The following is a 25,764-nucleotide window of genomic DNA, read 5'->3' on the forward strand; positions in this document are numbered from 1 at the left end:
TCTTACAATAACTTCTGAGTTCCATTTTTAGGAAGTAAAATATATCTTAAAGGATATGTAATGCAATCTATTTACATAATTCTACTTCAATTTTTCATATTTTTTCATAGTATTTATGTTTCTTTAAATTATCGCATGTGATTTTGTAAAATGTAATGCAGTTTCTTTTTCTTTTTTTTATTGGTTTTTATATTATAGTTTTTATGTGTTTAAGGTACAGTATTCTGTCAATTATACAATCAAATATGACTATTTTCACATATATTTAATTTAAAACTAACAGCTGTGTTTGGTTCACTACTTTAATTTTACTGTAAATTAAACATTGCATTAGTGTTTTTCTATTTACATTTTTTTGATTTTTCGATTTTACAGCAATTTACTGTAAATGTAACATTTCTTACAGTGTGTGTAGAGACTGTATTTTTTTATGTATGGTTGTAATTTTAGACAGAGAGCTAAAGTTCTATACATTATCCAGATTCACTTTGACTGTTGTAAAGAATAAATAGCAGAGACAGAAATGTCCCAATTATTGCCCCACGCTTTCATAGTGAACGTTTGTTCTAACTTGACACCTGCAAGTAGCTGGTTTCACTAACGATTTAATGGTTTAATGGACCGTTTAATGTCTCTTAAATGTCGATTGCCTTGTTTGTGATTTAGTCGACATGTCTGCTGCCCATTGGGGAACTAGGCAACTTATTATATGGACCCAGTTCTTTATATACAAGGTAATAATCAGCATGCTGTGTTGTTGCATGCTGCATGTCTGGTTCTCTGCTGATGTGTTGGAGTGTATGTTGGGATTTGAGCCAGGATCCAAAGAGCCGTCTGTGTGTATGTTTTCTTTACTCAACCTGTAATTTGTGATTGATATTAAGTGGTTGACTATTATTTCACCACATATGTTTGCATGTGTGTTTTGTGTGTGTTCTTCTTGTGAATGGGTCTGTGTTAGAGAAATGTCATACCTGTCATTTCTCTTGTTTAACAATGTGAGAATCAAGGCCATTAGTTGTACCAATTATGTCAAATGCTGCTAATGATCCTATTATCTCAAATCACACACACTTTAAGTAACCCTCAAGCTATTAGTTCTTCATAATAAATGTACACAAATTTAACACGAAGGTATTTTTATTTACCAATATTGAAATTCATATTAATTTATTGCTCGTTTGTAACTAACTGCATTTATAATAAATAATTTCTTATTTTAACCCAAACACTGCATTTTTTAAAAACTTTTAAAGTTGTGACATGGTCAAACCTTTGTCACTACAGGGGTCCCGTATGTTGTAGATCATCGTGCCGCTGAGGAGATCCCTGAGGAGCTCAGGTTTATCGATGATGATCAAGGTAACCATCCCCCCATCTACATCTTCTCTGATGACGAGGGAGCGGAGATAGTTGTTATCATTGAGGATGATGAAGCTGAGGACAGTCCCCCATTCTCCTTTGATGATGAAGAAGAGGGGGATCAAAATGGGGACATGCTTCCCCGAGCTGCCTCCGATTACAGCGATGAATGGTCTAACTGGTCTGAATTTTCATTGGATTCTGGTTATAAGTCCATGTCACCGGAGGCAGACGAGGATGATGACAACAGGGATGGTCCTGATGGTGATGAAGAGTCTGAGGGGGAGGAGGAGGAAGAATTTGTTATTTATGATGACAACCTCGAACTTGCTGACTTTGAGGAAATTCCATTTTCTCACATCCCCGCCTCCAGCAAGAGGAGCAGGGAGGAGAGCCTTAAGGTACAACATGCTGTGAAGTGGCAGAGGACAAATGAGTAAAACCCCAGAGAGGAGTTCTGTCCTGATGAGCCAACTTCCTCAAACTCTGGACTCAGCTTCTCGACTAGGATGAGCAGAGGTGGATCCTGGGAAGATCCAGAGAAGCGATGGTTCTGTAATGACAGTGACTCAGATTAGGAGTTAGCCCTGTAGTGCAGGACTGAGCATCCATCTTTATATAGCTGCTCTGGTTGCCCTGGACTGCTGGCCCTGCCAGTGCCCTAGTTGGCATCTAGTACCAGGCCCTGTCTTTATTCCATAACTGGACTTTGGGTCTCAAGTCTTTAGAGGTGGCCATGGGGTCTGGCAGTGCTGGTGGTAAGTAGCATGTTACATAAGGGTCTGCCATCACCCAGTGGCTTGAGATTTTATGTTGTTCATAAAGAGAAGCTTCAACAGCCTGGTGTCTGGATGACACCAAATGGGGACAGGAGAATCTAATCAAAGGGTTAACGGTTGGATCTCCAGTTCCAGTCCAGAAAGTTTGTATCTGATTATGGTCATTATTATTATTAATAATATTAATAATCATTACTATTACAAGTAACATGTAAACAACATTTATTTCCTAAAATACAATGGAAGAAATTGCAATAAATCTAGGATGTCACATATTTCATGTTAATGTCTGCCAAAGTTTGACATCTTTATTATTTGCATTTTTTTGTTTTAATTTTTTTTGTCCTTTCGGCTTATCCCGTGAGTTCAGGGTCGCCACAGCGGATCATTGTCTGCATGTTGATTTGGCACCGTTTTTATGCCGGATGCCCTTCCTGACGCAACCCTCCCCAATTTCTACCGGGCTTGGACCAGCACTGCACAGCTGGGGAGGGAAATGGGCTGCTAGGGGTTGAGTGTCTTGCCCAGGGACACTTTGACATATATCCGTGGTGTTTACATAATACTTTTTATAATAACTGGAAATTTTCTGATTGTTTTTACTGTGTGTAAACTATAAATGGTAAATGGTCTGACCTTATATAGCGCTTTTCTAACTATTGGCACTCAAAGCACTTTACACTGCTTCTTATTCACTCATTCGCACTCACACACACACCGATGGGGGAGCTGCTATGCAGCTGGCCAACGCTCACTGGGAGCAACTAAGTTGGGGTTCAGTGTCTTGCTAAAGGACACTTTGACATGTGACTGGAGGAGGTGGGGATTGAACCAACAGGGCTCTACCTTCCTGCGCCACAGTCACCCTATATCATGCTGTGACATATTTATGGTATGATGATAATACTGTAAACTGAATATAATAACTTTTTCTATATCTTTGGTGACTGTGGTACAGGAAGATAGAGCAGTTTTCCACCAATCTCGCAGTTGTTGGTTCAATCCCCACCTCCTCCATTCACATGTCAAAGTGTCCTTGAAGACACTGAACCCAAACTTAGTTGCTCCCGGTGAGTTGGCCAGCTGCATAGCACCTGTGTGTGTGGTTGTGAGTGCGAATGGGTGAATCAGAAGCCGTGTAAAGTGCTTTGAATGCAAATAGGCGCTATATAAGTGCAGACAATATGTATAAAAGTTTTAGTTTAAAGTACTACTTTATGTTACAATTCAGTCATAATTGTTACAAATAACATTTATTTGCTCAGATAAACCTTTTTATATTGTTATATATTAAGTGCTTATGTGTACCAAAGCTTGAAATCTTCATTTGAAAAGCTGGGACTTTGCTGAGTGCTTTTATCATACATAATGTGACATTTTGATATTTTAATCCTGTAAACATATTAACTCTGTCTACATCTACCTCCTATGTAAAAATGTTAAGGTACAGTTTTGTGTCATCATTATACTTACAGTTGTTTACGTCATGAAGCCAGTAAAAAGTGTATGTGTGTATCTGAAATGATCCACTGTTTAGGCAAATCCTTTCAACGGTAACACAAATCCTCTTATATTATAAAACAAACTGCAAGTGTCCCACTGTTTAGGTTGGTAAATCTTAAACTAAGTTATCTGGCTCCTGTTGCACAAAACCAGATTAGTGCGTTATCCAGTATTAATAAGACTTAATTCAAGTTATCATGTAGCATGAATCAGCCTCACTTTCCACCAGGTTCAATCACTACAGTAACCTATGCGGCACAACTAACCTGCTGCTGAGTAGTTTCACATCAGAGGATCAGCCTGTCAGCAGTCCAATTACTGACCAACCAGATCATTGAAGAGATGGTTCATCTTTCCAAAAAAGGATCCAAAAAAGAAAGAATTAAGTTTTATTTGCAACTTGCAGGGGCACATCTGTACATGTACCTATGATAGCTACACAGTTCTCTCAATCCGGTTTAAAGGCAGGATATACCACAACCACAAATAGTACAAAAAAAAAATTTCAAAGGAAAAAAAAACAATTGATAAGTTAAAAGACTTTCTCAAAGTGGGAGGAAAAGGGGAGTACTTTTACCTAGTATGAGGCAATGCATTATTAATACAGTATGCAGGACAATAAGGAAAGACATTTATGTTGCGCTGAGAAAGAGACTGATATTGCAGATTAAATAATAGAATATTGTACCAAGTAATGGCACACTGAGGGTGTTACCACACAAAAATTGGACTAATAGTCAGGTATTGCACAAAGTAATGAACTGATATACAGTATGCTGCAAAGTACTAGGAGTATTATATATACTGTTAGTATATATAATATTTTTTACATATTTTACATTTCATTCATCTGGAATCCGGGAGGTTCACATGGAGAAACCTTCTCTCATCAGAGTAGGAGGCCTCAGGTCGTAATCGTTACATCTTGATGCGTCCACCCTGATCCCACTTTTAAAATACAGCAGGGGTTCACGCGGGTCTTCCTTCACCACCACCTTCTATATGACCTTTTTTTATCCAGGCTCTGCTCTTTAAATCTGGTTCTTATTTTGAAAGATTTAACCGGCAACTGAGCGCTTATTACAAGTACTGGGTTTTATTTTGAAAAGTATAACCGGAAGTGGGTGCTTTATTATTGTTGGCGTGACCGTGGCAGAGGCAGGTTTATCAGAGACAGAAACCGGGAGCGCGGCAGCCGTTACAGTTAATCACGGGCAGTGCTTCTTTGCTGTCCCTTCCCGTTTAACGTACCCGGGCATATGAAAAATATAAAAGGACAAAAATAATGGAAGCTATTCAACGGAAGAGCAGTGACAACAGCCACGGAGAACACAGGTCGTTTGCTGACACGAAACAGGGAATATAACCGCTGACGGTAGAATCCACAAAAGACGTCGGGCCATTCTTTCTCCATCTCCACCATTTTTGTTGTCAGTGATGGAGCACATCCGGACGCCCAAGGTAATAAGTCGTTTGTCTTTGACTCTTCACCGCTGCTGCTGATATTGGTGGGGGTATAATGTTAGCTTAGTACCAATTCGTTTATCTTTCTTCTTCAGTGACACGCTAACGTTCTGTCTCTGTGTCCATCTCTGCAATTCACATCTCTCTGCCTCCTTTACGCTCAGCATGGGTATGAGAACCTAATGTCCTAATGGGACACAGCCTGCAGGAAGGCGTCCACTGATCACTCTAAAATCGGCCATCATCTGGCACTTTGTGGCACCTCAGACTTTCAAAGACCTTGTGTCAGTCTGTTATCTCGTTGCCCAAAAGTAAGCTACTGGATTCACAGGAAAACAGATTTCTTTGGACCTAACCTCATGTGTCCATGATGGACTGGCAGCCACTTAATAAACTTGACTTATCCATAAACACCCTTGGCACATGTGACTGTACACTGGTGCTCATGTGGATTGAACTATGCTGAGCATATTCTACCCATACACGTCTGATCAACCCTGACATAGGATGCTCATAACAATCCTGTCTGCCAGGCTGGCGAAGACACACATTCCTCGTATGTGTGTCCTCAAATGTACATTCATACACTTGACAGAGACATGTATGTTTGTTGCACACAACTCTACAGTGCATTCCATACAAAACCAATCCATAATCTGCTGAGTCATGCTAGAGGAAGATGTGAGCTGTTGGGGCTGCAGCATAATCCGTTTTAGTTTTATGTGTGTCCATATTTGTCAGTGTAAGGACATAACTTATCCTATTAAATAAATATGCGTTTTTCCACCTTTGTCAATGTTAACAACCATATTCTCCTGTCAGGTGGAAAACGTGCGTCTCCTGAACCGATCATCAGGCCAGAGAAAGGTCAGCATTGGGACTCTATACCTTTCTGCCACGCACACTATCTTTGTGGACAACAACCCTGAGACACGGAAGGAGACATGGGTAAGTTGAACCCAGGGTGCTGTGGTAGTGAGCTCACCATGACGGCTACCCTTAAAACTTGATTCACGTGCGTCGTTTATACGAGGACTATTTCTCTCTGCTGGTCATCATGTTGCTGGCTGACTGTAATCTCATATTGCTCATATTAATCTCATAATTTAGCTTTCTTTGTTCATTTATTGACAGATGCTTACATTTTTACTCTGAATAGGGTTTTCATACACAACTATATTTCCTGCTTTCAGAAATCTTTCGATACATACAATTACCAAGAAACAGACTATTTCACTATTTATAGCTAAAGAACAGATATCTTTTGACTCTCTAAATTCTCTGCAGTAGGTGTCCTGTAAAGCAAAGAGCTTAAAAAACTAGTGATGCTCCAACTGTAACCAATAAGAGAAATAAATGAATTTAGTGTACACACATTTCTGTTTATTAGGCTGGGCTAAGTGTGATTTGTTTTTCAGTCACCTTCCTAACAATACGCAGACATATTTGTGTCCAACTGAGCGACAAGCGACAAGATGAAGACATGTTGTGACAGAACATGTTTGGCAGTTAGTAAAAGGCTCATTTTAAATACCATATTACAGAAAAATTAATTACTTTTATCCAAGAAAAATCTCAAACGTATTAGTAATGTAAGTAAAAGCTTAATGAAGTCTTTTTTTGACTAATGGGGAAAGACTGGATAAAGAATGCCATTTAAATTTAAGCAGCATTAGGCTGTCAAAGGACTGTGTACAAATGACAGATGAAGTGGTTAAGATTCAAAAAGAAGAAACGTGTTAATTACTTAGATTCAGGACATTCCGTATAAACAGGTTATAAAAAATAAAGCAGTTGCATAAATAACACAGGTAGAATTTACTTTATTCAGTGTAGGCTGATAGTGAGGCACTGGGAAGTTGATGATGGCAGATCACTGGGCCATTTGAGCTTCACTATGATTTAACTCAAACCAAGTGAAATCTTTTTTTGTCGTGACAATCTTACCACCCTTCGAGAACTGCTAGCGTTGCGTCACTGCTGGGATTTTGTGCGAGTACTGAGTTTCCAGACACGTGAAGGAAAGATGCCACCCTTCCCCCCTCCCTTTCAAATCTTGTGCTGGAGGTAGGTGAGGAGTCTGCCTCGTCCCACTGGACTATACTAGATAATAAAGGAGTGTCACATTTCAGCCAGCCGGCATCAGAAGCAGGGAAGACGGATTTCAATCAGCTTGTGTGGGGGGAAGAAGGGAGGCAGCTGGTAAAGCAACTAGCTACTTCTTCTTATTTTACTTCCTATAAGAAAAGCCCAAGAGCTTCCCCATGCACTGAAGAACACATGTATTTCTCAATATTTTAGCTCACAAGACAGATTACCCAATAATGTGGCACACATTGGATATGATGCTACTTCTTGTTTTTCATAGTGCTGATTCGTACTACTGACTTTCTATATGTACGGATAACAGCCTCATTAGTTATTCACAGAAGGACCTGATAGAAAAACTAGTTTTGTTTTGAAGCTGGTTAAGCATATCCTCTCTGTGTGTATGTGTGTCTGTCTATCTTAGGTATTACACAGCATGGTGAGCAGTGTGGAGAAGCTGCCAACAACCCCCCAGGGAAGTCAGCTGATCCTCCATTGTAAGGACTTCCGGGTCTTCCAGATCCTCATCCCACTGGAGAGAGACTGTTTGGATGTCCACACCTCATTAGTCAGGTTGTCACGACCAGGTGTGTGTTTGTGTTTGTGTGTTTTAATACACAAAATCTTTGTCTGGCAGGGTATCACGAACAGCCGTGTTTTGGTCTTGTGTCTCCTGTCCTCCCCTCTCCTCTCTCAGAGAAGTACAGTGAGCTATACTGCCTTTCCTTCAATCCCAATGTGAACAAAGTGGAAAGAGAGGAGTCATGGAACTTCATTGACCTCATGGGCGACTACAAGAGGATGGGAGTTCCTAACAACCTGTGGGTCATTACAGCTGCCAACAGTGAATACAGGGTCAGTTTGTGACAGGTTGTTTTCACCCAGTTTTCAAATTTGGTCCCACTTAGACACACACGGAAAAACCAGAGTAAACCAACATTCATCACAAGTCATGTTAAAGGGATCTGGGGCAGAAACACAAGAAACACAAGAAGTAGCTCCTGTTCTGTACACATAAACATTCCTATGAAATGCCAAACAACTGCATTATTTAGAACAGTGGTTATCTGCGTAATAAACAAAATAAACATTTGCAGCAGATGCAGAACACAGTTCGAAAAAAACATACAGAATATACAACTGTTAAGCTGAAAACAACTCTTTTTGGCTGATCAACTGTGATTGCTACCTCTTGTATAAAACAAGGTGAAGCAGAAATATAGGTCTATAGTTCTGCCTCTTTTAAGCCATTACTCTAATATACTGTACTCTATGGTCTGTTGTTGTTTAACTAGTTCTCTTCTTAAGTGCAGTGAATATGCCCTGTACTCAGAACATTTACAATGTCATTGATAAGGGAGCTCAGAGCTCCCTTCAGCTCGCCCGCTTATCAGGAGGCTCTTAAAGTCTGACCATAGAATCAGCTGTTTAACTCACAGCTGTTCGCATAGTCTAGCTTCACACTTTTTTTAAAAATGCATGTACATTTCTGACTGTATACGAACTGACCAGTTTTTAAATAGTCAGGTATTTAATAGTATAGTAATGAATAGTAATGAAGTTCTTACTTAGACACATGCAGTCGTGAGCTTTAAAATTAATAGTTTGTTTATTTTTCTTGCCAACCAACAGTTGGTAACCAGTCATTTACTTCACTACCACAGGCAGCAATGTGATAGGGAAGTAAATGACAAAATTGTGAGAGGCAATGTTTGAGAGTGTGCAGGCACAGATTTGTGAAGCTAGAATTTGATTTGAAGGTGAGAAAGGACCGGATAGTGAGTAAGCCACAGCAGTCCTCATGGTCATGATGATGAACACTTTTCACTTTTTGAGTCAGTGAGCTTCCTTTTTTTTTGTAAGTTATGAGACATGTAGACAAATACACCTCATTGAAATAATTGGTAATCACCATAAAATAATGTGTAACGAAATGTGGTGTCTCTGACATCATAACAATTTGTGTGTCCTCCTAGGTGTGTGATACATACCCCTCAGAACTGTTTGTTCCAAAGTCAGTCACGCCTGCCGTAATTGTGGGCAGCTCGAAGTTCAGGAGTCGAGGAAGATTTCCTGCTCTGTCCTACTTTCACCAGGATACACTGGTTGGTGTGATGCATACATGCATGCATGTACACACACACACACACACACACACACACACACACACACACACACACACACACACACACACACTACAGACATGAAGAAAATATTGAAAATAACAGTATTTTATTGCTCAATAGGCAGCAGTGTGTCGGTGTAGTCAGCCACTGTCAGGTTTTAGTGGACGCTGTCAAGAGGATGAGATGATGCTTCAGGCTATAATGAAGTCCAACCCTGGTAGTGACTACATCTATGTAGTGGATACTAGGCCCAAGGTAACACATAGATACATTTTTATCCATATATTGAGCAATGAGCAATAATGCTCAAACACACACTGTGTATTTTGCAGCTGAATGCCATGGCAAACCGAGCAGCGGGTAAAGGCTATGAGAATGAGGACCACTACACCAACATCAAGCTACAGTTCATCGGCATTGAAAACATTCACGTGATGAGAAGCAGCCAGCAGAAAATTATAGACAGTAAGAAGTGTGTGTGTGTGTGTGTGTGTGTGTAAGTGTAAGAAGCAGAAAGTTATCACACAGCTGCTATCAGTAAATGCAAAGACTTTCTTCTTCTTTCCTGCGTGTGTGGGTTTTGTTGCATGGTGGGACCCAAAATTAGCTAACACACTCACTTATGAGGACATGCCTGTTCTTTGAATGAGAATCAATGGAAAGTCACCATGGGGTAACAAAAACAAATTCTGTATTTGAGTTTGTGTTTGTTTATGGATGTTCTTTCTCCTTTCTGTGCAGTGGGTGAGATGCGATCTCCTTCCATGACTGACTTTTTGTGGGGTCTGGAGAACTCAGGTTGGCTAAAACACATTAAAGCCATTCTAGATGCCGGGGTCTTCATTTCCAGGGTGTGTACACAGTCTCTCTTTCTCTCTCTCACACACACACACACACACACACACACACAGAGGTATGCAGGCTGTCTAATGTAAATGCTCATACAACTCAGGCGTAAGGACACAGGGCTTGACTTTAAGCTTTTTTCATCTGCGATTTTTTTACTTTTTGTTTTACTTTTGTTATTTTTTTCTTCCATTGGCTTATCCCATGTGCCCTTCCTGATGCAACCCTCCCGAATTTCTACCGGGCATGGGACTGGCACTGAATGGCTGGGGATGGGAACAGGCTGTTGTGGGTTCAGTGTCTTGCCCAGGGACAGTTCAATGTGTGATGGGGAAGAGCGGGGCACAAACCTCCGACACAATGGTTGGTAGGTGGCCAATGTACCTACTGAGCCACTGCTGCCTTACTTACCAAAATGTAAAACCTATTAGATAAAAAACTAGCTGATTTTTTTGCTGACATTGTTTATGACATTAGTAGATACCAGATGATCCCTTACTTGATGCACATGCAGATAACGAAGATACCTGGAGGTAGCAACTTGGACGTTGTTTGCATTATGGAATACACGAACAACATATGTATAAGGTATTAACAGTTTTACCAGAGGCTTGAAATCTTGGGAATGTTCAAACGTTACTATAATATTGCCTATTTTACTGTAAATAACCATCCAAAACAGGGGTGCTACCTGCAGCGTTTTGTGCGTTGAGTAAGGGACCGTCTGCCATTTAGTGATATCAATGGAAAATCAGTAATTAAATCAATAAATTCTTTTTAGCAAGATGTTAGATTTTTTTCTTTTCACGATAAATTGTCTGTTCAATTTAACAATGTTACAGTCTGGGCTCCATTTATTTTAGATGTAATAAAACACAGGCATAACACTTCTGCCTGTATGTTACTATATATTTATAATAATTTTGCATTATTCAAAGGCTGCTTACTATCATTTACGTCATGTCAATGTTTTAAGATGGAAAATGTAATATATGTGAGTCAGACCCTTAGTGGACGACCATTTCTAGCAGCTGAGATGTTTTCGAGCATATTTGTACTAAAAAGTATATGATAAAAATGGTGAAGTGTCATCTGGCAAGGTACTGTGTATAAAGTTTGTATAAAGGTGCATGTTCCCTGTTGATTATTTTCTAATGCTCGCAATCTTCAAATTGCTGCAATGAAAGATAAAATATTTGCCTCCATTTCTTTAGCATGACATGCTTTTTCATAAAACTGTAAATCTATATTTTGTTGGTATTTCTTGGTATTACTGATAGCTGTAGTTATACCATTATCTCTCTTTATTTTGCTTTCTCTTCCAGGCTGTGTGTGATGAAGGTGTCAGTGTGTTAGTTCACTGTTCAGATGGCTGGGACAGGACAGCCCAGGCCTGCTCTGTAGCCAGTATACTGCTGGACCCTTTTTACAGAACCATCAAAGGACTCATGGTAACACACACACACAGTGTTGACAATCTCTTAATCTGAGACAAACCATGATATTCTCAGTTAGTATTTTCCTCTTTGTCGTGACCTTGGTCTTAGAACTTGGGAATTGGTCTTAGCAATGCTTCTTCTTCTAACTCTCTTCTAGGTACTGATAGAGAGAGACTGGGTTTCCTTTGGACACAAGTTCTCCCACAGGTCAGTAACTGATGTCAACTTTGTCAGCGGGACATTGTCATTACAATATGCTTCTGAACTTATTTTTAACAGCAGAGAATTTATAAGAGAACTTATTTTTACTCTCCAACAGTTGGACCTTGCCATTGTATATTTTACATGCAATTAGAATTTCATGTAATCTGATTCTATAGAAGTCCCAAACATCATATATACCTGTAAGAGTAACAGTGAGATGATAATGTGCACATGTGTTTTCAATCTGCAGTTGTGTTTTTTCATTAAAAAGAAAGTGGTTTTCTTATTGCTCTTTGTATAACTTATGCTAAAGAATGCAGAAGGAAAAATGGCAGAGAAAGGAGAATAAAGTACCTACAATAAAATGTGACAGAGAAAGATAGAAGACACAGAGAGCAAGAGGTTTAACTCTGCCAACATCTGTGGGTCAGCACAAAAATCCCTTTCCACAATTGAGAGCATTCCTAAATAATACTGATGCAGAGGTCACATTCAGATATCATAAGATGAAAAGTCAGAGATGGCTATAAATAAACTGATAATATACTGTGGGATCCATAAATGAGGACACTATTTTGCATTTCTTTTACATGTAATACAACATTTTTCATTACAAGTGATAATATCAGCTTAGTTATTTGAGTGAAAGGTTGACTGTTGAATGTAAACCAATTCAAGAACATTTCTGTACAAACCACATTTCCAGAAAGGTTGGGACATTGTCAAAATGTAAAAAACAACAGAAATGATTTACAAATTATTTGAAGCCTATTGTAAATAGTACAAAAACAACATATCAAATGTTGGAAGTGAGAAATTAGTCTTTTGTATTTTGAATTTAATCCCAACAATGCTTTAAAAAAGTTGTTCCTTTACTTCTTCTTTCAAATCTGTGTTTAGAAAATGGGGAGTGGCATGTTTCCAACTACAGCAACAGCAACATTTCCCCATTGTTGTTTGCTTTAGGATTTCAGCGCTTTGAGTGCCAATAGGTAGAAAAGCTCTATATAAGTGTAGACCATTTACCATACAGAATGTGATATTGCGTTGATAAAATAAGAAAGGATACATTTTTAAGGATATTTTGTATCATGGATTAAATCTATGATGAAATCCCCAAATTCTTTGCAATTGTATGTTGCGAATTGTTTTTATCTGGACCAGGTGAAACATTTCCAGTCTTTTCTAGTCTCTATCATGGATTTTTGTTTTATTATTTGAGAGCAAATGATAAATCTCTTTAATAAAATAAATCAAATTTCTTCAACATTTAGTATGTAGGTGTTGGACTATTTGAAATCAAGAACAGGTTCCAAAGATTGGCAAATCATTATGTTGTCTCTTTATTTTACAACACATCCCAACTTTTCTGAATATGTGGTTTGTTTTTACAACTGTTTTGCTTTAAAACAGCATTGCACAACTTTTTGTGTGTCCTGATGACCCATCAAGATATAAATAGTCTTGTTTTATAAATTTGGCTTTCTCAGTGCCCCCATAAATGTGAAGTTTAGGTCAGGTGACTTTGAAGGACAGCCCAGGACAGTCAGCACTTCTTTGGTATTCAGGTAGTTCTTGCAAAGCAAGGCATGTTCAGGGTCATATCCTGCTGCAGTATCAGTCATTCACCACAAACCAGAGGGTCTCCAAATAATAGAGTTAACAGTAAAGAGAGTCTTGTCCCTGCAGGTACGCCCACCTAGATGGAGATTCTAAAGAGGTGTCCCCTGTCATTGATCAGTTTCTCGAGAGTGTTTGGCAGCTGTCTGAGCAGTTCCCCTGTGCCTTCGAGTTTAATGAGCGCTTCCTCATTGCAATACATGCACATGTCTACTCCTGTCAGTATGGGACCTTCTTAGGCAACTGCCAGAAGGAACGCAGGGACATGAGGTACAGCTGAACACACTGGACTAAAGACACTTGTTATAGCATCCATAACAATGTTAACACAATGTCAAAATGTTAAATGGATCTGATATCCAGTCCATCAATTTGCTGTGTTCGTTCTTCACAGCTCTACAGCTAATAATCAGTTTCATATGTGGATGTGTTTTCTGTTTTCTTTGACTCTGTTGTTATTGGTGTATGAATGCATGTGTTGATTGCAGGCTCCATGAAAGGACTCACTCTTTATGGCCTCAGTTATGGAAAGACAGAACTGAGTACACCAACCCCCTTTATAGGGCTGAGCTGAGCAAGAGTCAGGGCGTCCTCAGACCCAACACCACCCCCTACTGCTTCAAGTGAGTCACTACAGTACATGCATCCAGTGACATGGATATTCTTTCTGAAGAGCCAAAGATATTGATGATTGACAAGTGCATGGTGACAATGTATTGGCATTTTAACAATTGAAAGGACAAAATCAAATAAAAATCCTTCGTGCAGAATGTGGAAGGGTCTCTACAACCACATGGAGAAATCGATGCCTGCTCGACAGTCACCTAACGATTTCCTGTCTGCTGTAAGAGAGGAGACCCAGCAGCTGGAGGAGGAGCTGACCAATCACCAGGAGGTACCACCAGGAGGAACCGCCCACCACCACCAACAACAACCGGGCTCCAGACAAGGCATACAGCACAAACACCACCTAATATGACACCACCATAAACCCCAAGTCAATGGTCATCGGTGCATGAATCTGGAAATTTCTCTCTAGGGTGCTAAAAGGCCACCTAAAAAAAAAAACATGTTTTTCTTTCACCAAATTTGTGCCCACAGCCAAACAAACTTTTGAACTGAAGCATGCATACAGTTTGTCAGATAGCTGATTACTTTAAACAGAAAGCCCGACACAAATATGCCACTGTATGTTTTTAATCATTTGGATTTATGGGAATTTAGGTTGAAAAAAGGGACTTTCATCAAAAACATTTACTCTACTTGTTTTTAGGTTAACGAAAATCATGTCAGTATGTACATAAAGCATAATACAATTCCTTTTAAAAAAACATTTTTGGCCACTTTTTACTGAAAAAGGTTTTACTTGAACTGAATGTTTGATCTTCACTGTCCAGAAGAGTGCACATGCAGAGATACATGTTTTTGTTTTTTAAATTGACATTCATCTTCCGCCAGAATGAACTGTTGAACTACTGTCCATGTAGTAGAAAGGAGCTAATACCGCTACTAATAATCTGGCAGTTTTTGTTTTGCAAAAAACAAGACCAATTAGTTTTTGTGCCTCCTAATCCTAGAATACTAAAGCTGATCATCATCATGTTTGAAGGGGAACTTGATTTTACACAAAATTACCTGGTGTCAGGTGTTCAGCCATCCACAATTTTCATTTCTGAAACAGACTCGGTGAGAAAAAGTGAACGAATACCAGAGCTCTTAGCTACCATTGAATGAAGGTATGTCTTATTGTTCCATCTCTGCAGAGAATAGTGGCTCTGACCGGGAAGCCGATTGCATGGGAGAACATCAAGGTTCCAAGGAGGAGGACTAGCCATCTGCAGCAGAGACATTGTGGGCCGGACCCGCCCTCCACTTACACAGACCCAGTCACCAGCCCTGAACAGGAAGGTCCCACACTCTCCTCTAAACCAGCCAATCAGAAGGATCAGTCCAAGGAGACTGCTCTCACCCTGCCGTTAGGACCACACATTCAGCTCAAGACGTACGATCCTGATGACCGCTCTGCCTGCAGCGACCTGGAGTCAGGGGTGGCTGATCTCAGCAGCCGCTCATCCAGCAGCGGGGAATATGGTAAGGACCCAGACTTGGAATGAGGCTGCTATTCCTTCATGTCCTACTGCCTGACCGGTAGAAACGGAGCTGGCTGAAAGGCGAGGTGAGGAGGAAAGTATTTATCACACAGCTGGAGGAAAGCGGAGGATGACAAGTTCAAAATGGTTTATGACTGACAGCTAGTGTTTGTCCTTTGTTTCCTAGTAGACGACTAGTAATTTGTATTATTCCTTCTCAGTGTAAAGGGAGTCTCTGTGAATGAGGGAGAAACATAGCTGCTTTATTTACTAAGGCACTGAAAGATTTGTTGATTTTAATGGGACCTTTTTTTAAATTTTATTCTTCAGGTTTTTTTTTTATGTGGATGTTGTTTTGAGTTGGAATTACCTACTGACATTTGTTTAAGATATGCACTATTACTATTGTGAGATGGACAAATGTTAGACTGAAGTAATGTACAACATAGGCTCAATGAAGGAGACTGTGATAAAACACACTTATCAACTTTTGTCTATACTTATGACATCCACTTATCCTCTTTAAACTAACTTAAAAAAATAATTTAATTTATTTACATGCAGTCTTCCTTCACCATAAGATCATATGCATTGTGTTACTAGTAATAATAGTTCTGGGATAGGCCCAGCACACATTAGTGCGCACTGCAGCAGGAGAATTGTCTGGACCTGGATCACTACTTTAGTGAGAGTTGCACAGATTTCATTCCTATGGAAAATATGTCATTTGTGTAATGTAAAGAATGTGAACATTTCCAGAAAGACGTTTAACAGTGGTGCTTAAAAGCTTGTAAACCTTCAGAATGTTTTGTGCTGCGTATGTGAATTCAAATGTGATCAGACTTTTATGATTTGGCTACCAGCATGATTTACTTCATGTAGAGCTTTACTTTATAGATAAGTACCCTAACATTTTCCTGTATAATTTGCTTGTCCAATTCCAAAGTCATGTAAGATTATGTATTTATTTATTGTGGAAAATTATCTAAGTTAACAAGTAATTTTTGTCTCCTTTTTTTAAAAAAAGGGTTCCCTTTATCTAGTTGTTGGGCTTGAGTGAAAATCTGATCGTTTGGGTCATGTTTATGCCAAAAAAGAGAAAATTCTAAAGTGTTCACAAACATTCAAGCACCACTGTAATGTGTATGGTCCTTTGCTCTCTAACCCACTGAAGCAGCATCTCTAAATTGAAAAAAACTAACAATGAAGAGCTGGTGCAATGAAAATGTAAATGTGATTATGATGTAGTTTAAACACTGGGAACCTGATGTGAACTTGACGTGCACCCGAGTCTTAAATTATTTACTTACCTGTTACTTTTCTTGGATTTCTCCAAAGACAAAAAACAAAACCTGACACTGTGGTTTAACAGGTAAAATAAAACACATGAACACATAGATTAGAAAGATCAACAACCTAAATAAAATGGAGATTTCCCAAAAGAACTGTATAAGTAGTACACATGCTGTGGTGGAGATAAAGGAAAAGTATAACAGGTTGGGAATCTGACAGAACTAGTATCTAAAATCACACAACAAAATGTTTATAATACAGGATAATAGTGTTTTCTTTTGTCTTATTGTGTGCAATATTTTTTTTAATGTGAGCCAGTTTTATTTTTTAATGTACTGTAAAGTTTCTCTCCTAGGACCTGATATCCATACTGATGGTAAAGTGTCACTGAGGCTCCCTGCTGTGGTACTGAAGGTAGAAGATGACCAAATATTTCAGCACAGCTATTATTCAGTCCAGTTTCTAACTATGGATTTTAAGATATAAATATTAATATTTAATATATATATAGATATAAATATTTTTTAAATGCTTCACCTAAGGCACTATACAGGTTTAAAACAAGTGAATTTTGATTTGCTAAAGCAGAACAAACAGAAATAATCCTTTCAATATAACAACCAGTGACAACCATACTGGATGTCTGTGGATCTTCTCTCCCTCTTAACTTTCACTGTTTCACTGTAGCCTGTGGTGTATGTGTACGTACACACATGCACGTGTGTGTATGTGTGTGTATTCTGTATGACCGATCAATAAATAAACTGTTTAAGGGAATTACAACATACTACATGTTTTTGAATGATAGTATTTAAATGTACATTGAATAACAGAACATGTCACCTTTTACCTGTTTAGAATTTCCTGAAAAGGACAGAAACCACTGGTGGATGGGGCAACATACACAGAGTGAGGGAAAACATCAGCAGCTAGTGACAGCATAATTGGGAGCGCTGCCAAGAAAAAAGTATTTGCAGAAATACAGAGGTTCCAATACTTTTAAACTCTACGGCCAGTATAACAGGGAGGACATCGCTCTCGTCTCTTTCATAGTGGACTGTTGTTTTAACAGACTGAGAAAAATTTAGTCTTTGTTTCCAAATGCTAAACATCCTTCTCATTGTGCATCCTACAGCTAATTATTTCATCCTTTGTTACATTTATTTCCAGTTTATTATTTCCTAATAACTCTAACCTCACAAATCCAGTATGAATGCCAATCTAACTATCCCCTCATGTATAAGACTGTTCAGCCTGATAAGTTACAAGACACATTATTGAAAGTTGTTCACATATTTTATTTCTCACCCCTCACAAGCCGATAATTCACTTTTTATTAAATGCGATACATTGGGAACATTGCACTGTTCAGAAATATCTATAAAGAAACATAGGGGTCACAATATTAACAGATTTCATACATGTTTGGTGAAATAACCTCTTCACATCCCACAAGGTTTGGTCCAGTCTGCGACTTGACCCACGGCTGCTGTTACTCTGACATAACATCACTAACTTGTTTTTATTCTTTCCTCTTCTCCATCAACCCTTAATATTTCTTCCATAAGAGTTTTTAATAACAGCTGAAAACACACAGCATACAGAAGATGATGTGTATTGTAGCTCCCTTTTGTTCTGCTTCAGCAGTGACAGTCGAGACGGTTTGACAGAAAAGAAAGCTAAATTTAAAAACCTAGGAATCTGAGATTAATAAAAGATGGATTTGCTACATTAGCACCGACATGATAGCAGCTGGGCTTCCCTCACACTGTCACACACTGTCACATGGTAGTTAAAAGCTGATTCAGAGTCAAATGGTTATCACAAGTCACAAATTTAGACTATAGCCACAAATTTTGTTTTGATCTCATTTTTAAGCGTTTAAGAGTGGAACACTTCTCAAACTTTTAGTGTCATATTTTAAGCCATGACAGTTCTGGTTTAAAACCCAGAGACATCTCCTCTCATTAGTCAGTGGCTGTTACCTTTCCTTCCTGAAGATCATTAGACATTATGACACCAGCCCTTCCTGCGTGCAATTCTTTCCATTTGGAATTAACCCTGATTAAAATCTGTAATAAAAGTTTCGCTTGTAAAAATGTAACGTGGATGTACAGTAACGTGCCGTTTCTCTCACTCATGAGAAGAAAAGCTGCTGACAAAGTTGTTGTGTTTCCTCTGGACTAGAGACTTCATGTCCGGTGGTCCGAGGGTCGCAGAAGATCTCATAGTCGTTTCCTCCCTGTCACACAAACACATAAAGAGATAGAGGTGAGCTCAGATATACTGTGATGGTTTGAGATAATCATTAGAAAGATTAGTATTGTAGGTAAATGGTCTGTGCTTTTCTACCTATTTGTACTCAAAGTGCTTTACAATGCTCACACACACACACACACACACACACACACACACACAGGGGAACTGCTATGCAGCTGGCCAACTCTCATCGGGAGCAACTAAGTTGGGGTTCAGTGTCTTGCTCAAGGACAGTCTGACATGTGACCGGAGGAGCCATGAATTAAACCAGCAACTAGTGGATTAAAAAAAAAAAATGTATACACAAAAATATTAAAACTTAAAACTAAATGCTATAATATTATAATGTGCTATAATAAACACAAATGTAATTATTTTAATTTAGATTTTTCTTCATTTAATAAATATTTTCAAGTTCTGAAAATATTTTTAGATTCTAATTTTATTTTATTTTTTTACACTTTACATCTTTCCCTAAGTTTTTTTTTTTTATTTTTTAAACAGGCACAGATTTTTATATTTTCACTATCAGACATTTGGCCCGCTTTTGTTAGTCTGAAGCCTGCGCTAGATTAAGTTGTAGCTTTAAATACAATACTGTAAATGCATTTATTCACCACCTCTAATTGTATTAATAGCACCTTTATTTTTTTTTACACTGTTGTATGTAGTCAAAAAAAAAAATCTTTCAACAAGTATAAAAAGGGGACAATCAGCCAGCTGCAAAAGCTTTTACAAAATATATCACTTTTAAAGGATGCCTTCACCAATTTTAAAACTTGATTTCTAGAGCTTTATTTCAGGGTTTAAATTCCCCTCTGACTTTCACTACATTAAAATATGATGATGAGGATGACGACATCACCTGGAGGAGTTTTTCATGATTAGGAGTTCAGGTAATGTCATCTGGAGGAGCTCTGAAAAAGCAGATTGACCATTAATATAAACTCCATAGTATCAGCAACCAGATAATCTGAACTGAAGGTTCCTCCAAATGATCTTATCTGGAGGCATTTTTCAGCTAGAAGTAGACAGATATTTAAAGAAGGGAAGTCAATGGGAAGTGTAATGCCATTTATGTATGTGCACTACCAAAACTAGAAACGTAAGCAAGTTCAAAATCAGTGAAAGCATCCTTTAAATATATATGTTACAGGTAGTCTGTGCGTTTTGGGATCTTTAATCTACTGTGCTTATAAAGACTGTTAGTTTACTGCAGTCACAGCAATCTACCCTGGGTTAGATGGATGAGGGGGAAAGTGTTTCTGAATGGGGGTGGTAATCAGCTGGTGTGACCACTCATCCTACCACCTGCTGTGGCCACATACACAACAGCCCTGCAATGATCTGGACTCTGCCACACTCCCTGATTATTATTTTCAAAATGATAGTCCAGTAGCACTCTCAAATCCCAAAATGTGATTCCTGTATTCAAACATAGCAATATGTTATGAAGAAGTGTTTAGACAGAACAGGGAACAAATGGATGTATAGATAGTCACATCATTCAAAAAGCAATATTACATTTATGCATCAGTAGGGGGAGATAATTGATAAATATACAACAATATACAAAACCCATCTCACCACAGCTGAGCTCCACCTCCTCACACATTAGAAATGGTCTCACACTAAAACAAATGTATCTGCTGAGATCGAACAGTAGCAGGATGGATAAGTGTGTCTCACATGTGTGTTAGAGAGGGGCAGTCACAATGAATTCATTCAGTATTCTAATGTTCTATGGGTACAGTAGGTTAATAATCTAAATGTGGTTCAACAAAAACAGATAACCTGCAGTGAACTCATGATCAGGGTGAGTCCAGCAATCACACTTTTGTTTCAAGCAAAAGTCTAAATATAGTTTTTGTCTGGAGAAAAATTATTTTTCCGGTCCTTCTGTTCATTGTTTAGACAGTTTTGCCTCATAAATGCAATACCAGCTGCACAGTTTTTTTAATCACCAATGCACATAAAAAAAATAACATGTTTTATGTCATATTTTATTTTTTGCTGCAGTTGACCCAATATGACATGTCTACACAAAGACAAATACCAGTTTATTTGACTATTAATATTATAAATATCTCCTGCCTCAAATTCAAATCTTTACTTAATTCAATTTACAAAAAAAAAAATTAAATGAATAAATTAATAAAAATGTATACTTCTGACTTGCTTCAGTTACAATGAATGATTAAAATCTGACACCAGCCAAACAACCACCAAAGTAGACGATAATTCAACTGTTGGCGACTGTGGCGCAGGAAAGTAGAGCAGTTGTCCACCAATCTCACAGTTGTTGGTTCAATCCCCAGCTCCCCGGTCACATGTCGAAGTGTCCTTGAGCAAGACACTGAACCCCAACGTGGTTGCTCCCGGTGAGCGTTGGCCAGCTGGACAGCAGCTCCCCCATTGGTGTATGAGTGTGCATGTGATTGTGATTGTAAATGGGTGAATAAGATGCAGTGTAAAGTGCTTTGAGTGCCAATAGGTAGAAAAGCACTATATAAGTGCAGAGCATTTACCATTTAACCCATTCATTACCTCTACGTGTATAGTCCTGAATGAGCCGTTTGTCTGGTCTTTCTAATACTGGTTTTACCAGGCGGGTTCCTTTCACATTTTACCTTCTAAAGTATTTGCATGTACATTCTAAAGCTAAAGAATCATTGTGCTTTTCAGCAGTAGTTAGCATACTCACAGGTTTGGTCTTGTCTCCAAAAAAGTGAATGGTCGAGTAGTTGTCCTTCTCAACAATCCCGAGACAGTACCTTTTATCCCAGCCATCAGGAAACACATCAAAGCTGATCTGCCCTCCTGTAGAGGAGCAACGACTTATTGTGGACAATTTACATCACACTGAGAGAGCAAACAACCCCAAATAACCTGGTGTCTCACACTTCCCAAGGCTTTTAAGACTACTTGGCACACACACACACACACACACAATCAGGTACAGTGTTGTTTTCAATGATTGCAAACACTTTAGAATGATCATAAATGCTGTTGACTTACCAATTGAAAATGACAGGCCTTTTCCTTTGAACTCTTCCTTTAATACAGAAACAAATTTCTCTCTGATTTTCTCTTTCTGTTGAGAACAAACAGAAAATCAAAGTCCTGCAGATGAACACTCATCTTTATCTATTATTTGATACATATATTGCTGCTTCAGTTAAACAAGGACTTTATATACTACTTTAACACAAATACAAACACCATCTACTGTAAATATGTTTTTATTTTGAGAGGAACCACATTCACCTCTAGGCGGCACTGTAATAAGCCTAAACCGAGACGTATTATTTTAAAAGGTACAATTCTGCTATTTATTGAATGACATAAAGTCATGTTCATATCTATTTGAAACAACAACAACACTATTTTCATCATTGTGACATAGTGCACCTCTGAATGGATTTGATATGAAACTATTAACATGTGAACAATCTTTCCAATGTATGCTTTGATTTAATGGTAGATATACCCCAAATTTCAGTGTTTTAAAATGATTTGGACAGTTGGATCCGCTGTTACTTCCTTAGTATTTTTTATTAGTATTTGGTACATTATTTAAAGGAAAGAAATGGTGAGTTCAGGAATATCAAAAGGTCAGGGAGACATTTCCTGCAAAGGATGTAATTTAAGCTTGTTTTACATTTTCCAAATATTTTAAAAGCCAGCCAAATTGGAGGTCTGTGAATGGTTTTAATTCCTACATCCCGGATTTTTAACCAAACCTTTAGATTAAATCCACAGGGGCGGTGTAGAGAATCAAAATGACAAAAAATGTGTCACTGTCCAAATTGACATCTGATTACATATGTTGAAAACACAGAGCCACAGCATTTTTTTAGTCTCCTGGCAAATGGACAAAAGTAAATGAAACGCTGCTTCTCCTCTGTTCTTGTCTTTTGTAGCTCCTGACAAACATCTGGCTCTCTAAATTCGAAAAACTGCACTGTGCTCACTAGCTAACCGATAAGTGTAATTGTCTGCTGCGCAAGTTGTTAACTCTGGGGTTTGTCAGAGCTTGTTAGCTGAAAACCATCGGCTGCTTCTACTTAAAAATGAACTGAGATGAAATGAAAACACCAAACACGGGACAAAGGCGTGCTCCAAAAGCTGCAGAGTTGACCCATGAATCTCGGGAGGTTCGTAGAAATCTTTGTGTGCATTTGTGCGTCCTACCTTATCTAGCTCATAGAACTCTTTCCTCTCTTCCTGTGTACAGCTGCGTCCAATAGGGGAGACGTTCAACATGCCATTACGAAATTCAATAAATGTCCCCCTGTAAAACATAACACATTACAATTTAATCTTCAGCAGGCTAAATCAGATCTTCCCTATAAATAACTCTATACTTTGCTAAGCAACTTTTCTGAATACCCGGCACACCTCCATGACCTTTCCATTAAATAGAGAACTACATATCTGCAAATCAAAAAAACGAATAAATACTAACACAGTGATAACAACTGGTGTATATCTGTACCTCTTTTTAGGAAGTTTGATCTTGGCCATGTAGTTAAGACAGAAGTTGATGAACTCCTGCAGTAGCTCTTCTCCCATGTGGGCCTGGATGGACTGAGCAACACAAAGTAAACTACATGGGGTCTGTCATCTGAGGTAATGCAATCATATTGAGAGCACATTTGTATTTTCTGGTCGCAAATCAAAGGGTGACAAAACATCTTAGTCCGTCACAGAAATAAATTACCCACACATGCAAGAACATAACTAAAGTATTGGAACCTCACCTGGATGGAGAGTAGCTTTCCATTCTTATAAGCGACAAGACCATTTTCAGCAAACACATAGTCAACTTTCTGGATTACTGCACAAAAACCACAGAGGTAAACTCATTTATATACCTGAGAGCTAAAGTATCACCCATTGGTTTACTACAGGTGTGTGATGTGTATGTCTCACTATCATCTCCCAACTGCTCCTGGATCTTGCAGAGGTCTGAACCTCCTACCACTCCAACCCGAACCAGAGTCTTCAATTTGTCCAAGAATGCTGCCATTTCTGGAGTAACACGCTAAAAACACACACCTTACATTTACTAACATGATTGGGTAAATGACAGCAACAACAAATACCAGATTTAATCGAAGCAATTCAGGAACAAAATGCCCTGTTGGAGCTTGTATCATGCTCAATTTTGCCCATTAAAGCACCATAATTAGTTTTTTGAAAACCTTTACAACATGCCTGTATGCACTACTGTTGTGAGGATTTATGACCTACACTATTAAAGCACAGAAAATACATGTTCTAACATTATATTCTTTCTTAACTAAACTTTATACGGGTACTGTTGAACTGCAGGCTATTCTTGACCTTGTGGCGACCCCTGAAAGGAAACAGCCAAAAGGAAAGGAATAGGATTATGTAAATGTGGCACTATTTATTTTACTACATTTATCTAAAAAATACCTCTTGCACCTTTGTTCTCCAGCAATAACAATATGTGCTAACTTTGCAAAACCTCACGAAAAGTTTAATGGTAAAGGTTTAATTTGCATCAGGGGCACATTAGTATGTCCACAGCTGCCGTTTTGAATGGGACTTTAATAACACACTCCACAAGGTTTAGAGCATTCATTATTAACTTTAATATTTTCAGCAGACTTCTGTGAATTTTCATAAATGACAAAAGTCCTACAGGCTTTTCGTTCCGACAGATATTTCCGGTTACCATTAAAAAGTCCTGTCTTTCTTCTACTGCTCTGCGTGGTTACAAATGTTGGAAACATATAATTAACAGTAGATAATTGGATTGTTTTACGGTTATTCAGACTGTAGCTGCTAACAATCCGCTCACAAGCGCTTTAACCTATTTAGTGAAAAAATATTCTTAGTACACGTTTCTGCGGAGCGCATTATTGCTCGGAATAAGTAACGTTACACTACCAACGTGGAGCCGGATGTAACATGCACTGTTCGATAAGTCATTTGGGCGAATTGGAGTCAGTGTAACAGTAGCATGACACACACACCTGTCTTGCGGCCGTGAGCGTCCCGTCAACATCGAAGAGACAGAGCGTGCTCGTGTCCACAACGGCTTCACTCATGTTGTCTCGCAGGGCACTGAGGATGCTGTCCCTTTGTGTACTAGTGTGCAGTGGTCACTGCGTGTCTGTCTACAGTCTTTGTCCGTGTGCTACCAGTATTGTTATTTTAAGCAAATCTATCAGCAGTATGATACAGCTGAGAACTAATGGTGACGTTTCCTGAGGCCGACGTCTGTTTCGTTGTTGTAGAGAATCATGTGATCAACCACAGGCGAGGCCTTGTTTTCGGTAGAATCACGTGATAGTTTCGATCCATACTTCGAAACTCTTGGTGTGGCCAAAGCAGTTAAAAGCATTCAACTGTTTTGTAGAGCATACTTTTTCACTGTACTTGCAAATTCTGACTTATATACTGATTATTTGCCAGACATTATAATTTATACATAGATTTAACTATATTGAGATTAAATCTTAAATCAGACAATCAAAGCTGTTTTGCAAAATCTGCAAGGCATGAATGTAATGAATAGCCGGAAACTCTGCTTAAATAATTATTATTACTGTGCTTTTCGTCTATATGACTCCAATGTTGAAGGTTTTAATTAAATTCTGTACTTAAAAATATTGCTTCTGTTGTTTTCATACATCTTATTATATATATATATATA

General features: G+C 38.5%; 2 protein-coding genes across 3 annotated transcripts; one reads left to right on the forward strand and one right to left on the reverse strand.

Moving 5' to 3' along the window:
• Positions 1–4,770: 4,770 nt before the first annotated feature.
• On the forward strand, positions 4,771–17,591 carry LOC137124053 (myotubularin-related protein 7-like). Of its 2 annotated transcripts, none has more exons than XM_067498668.1 (14): positions 4,771–5,105; positions 5,931–6,056; positions 7,621–7,783; positions 7,894–8,051; positions 9,173–9,301; positions 9,443–9,577; positions 9,655–9,787; positions 10,064–10,173; positions 11,494–11,619; positions 11,765–11,814; positions 13,501–13,701; positions 13,920–14,054; positions 14,200–14,326; positions 15,195–17,591. In XM_067498668.1, the coding sequence occupies exons 1-14, from the start codon at positions 5,082–5,084 to the stop codon at positions 15,543–15,545; spliced, it is 1,968 nt and encodes a 655-aa protein (XP_067354769.1). In that variant the 5' UTR covers positions 4,771–5,081; the 3' UTR covers positions 15,546–17,591. The 2 variants fall into 2 exon arrangements, with proteins under 2 accessions (XP_067354769.1, XP_067354770.1); XM_067498669.1 differs by having other exon boundaries at positions 14,200–14,381; positions 15,195–15,398.
• Positions 17,592–18,251: 660 nt separating this feature from the next.
• On the reverse strand, positions 18,252–25,370 carry pmm2 (phosphomannomutase 2). The gene is made up of 8 exons (XM_067498674.1): positions 25,082–25,370; positions 24,009–24,120; positions 23,837–23,913; positions 23,572–23,663; positions 23,268–23,367; positions 22,092–22,167; positions 21,778–21,893; positions 18,252–19,056 (listed from the first exon to the last, which is right to left on the reverse strand). The coding sequence occupies exons 1-8, from the start codon at positions 25,154–25,156 to the stop codon at positions 18,952–18,954; spliced, it is 753 nt and encodes a 250-aa protein (XP_067354775.1). The 5' UTR covers positions 25,157–25,370; the 3' UTR covers positions 18,252–18,951.
• Between the last annotated feature and the right edge of the window lie 394 nt (positions 25,371–25,764).

This window comes from Channa argus, chromosome 3, assembly GCF_033026475.1.
Source record: "Channa argus isolate prfri chromosome 3, Channa argus male v1.0, whole genome shotgun sequence".
In the NCBI taxonomy this organism is placed as follows: domain Eukaryota; kingdom Metazoa; phylum Chordata; class Actinopteri; order Anabantiformes; family Channidae; genus Channa; species Channa argus.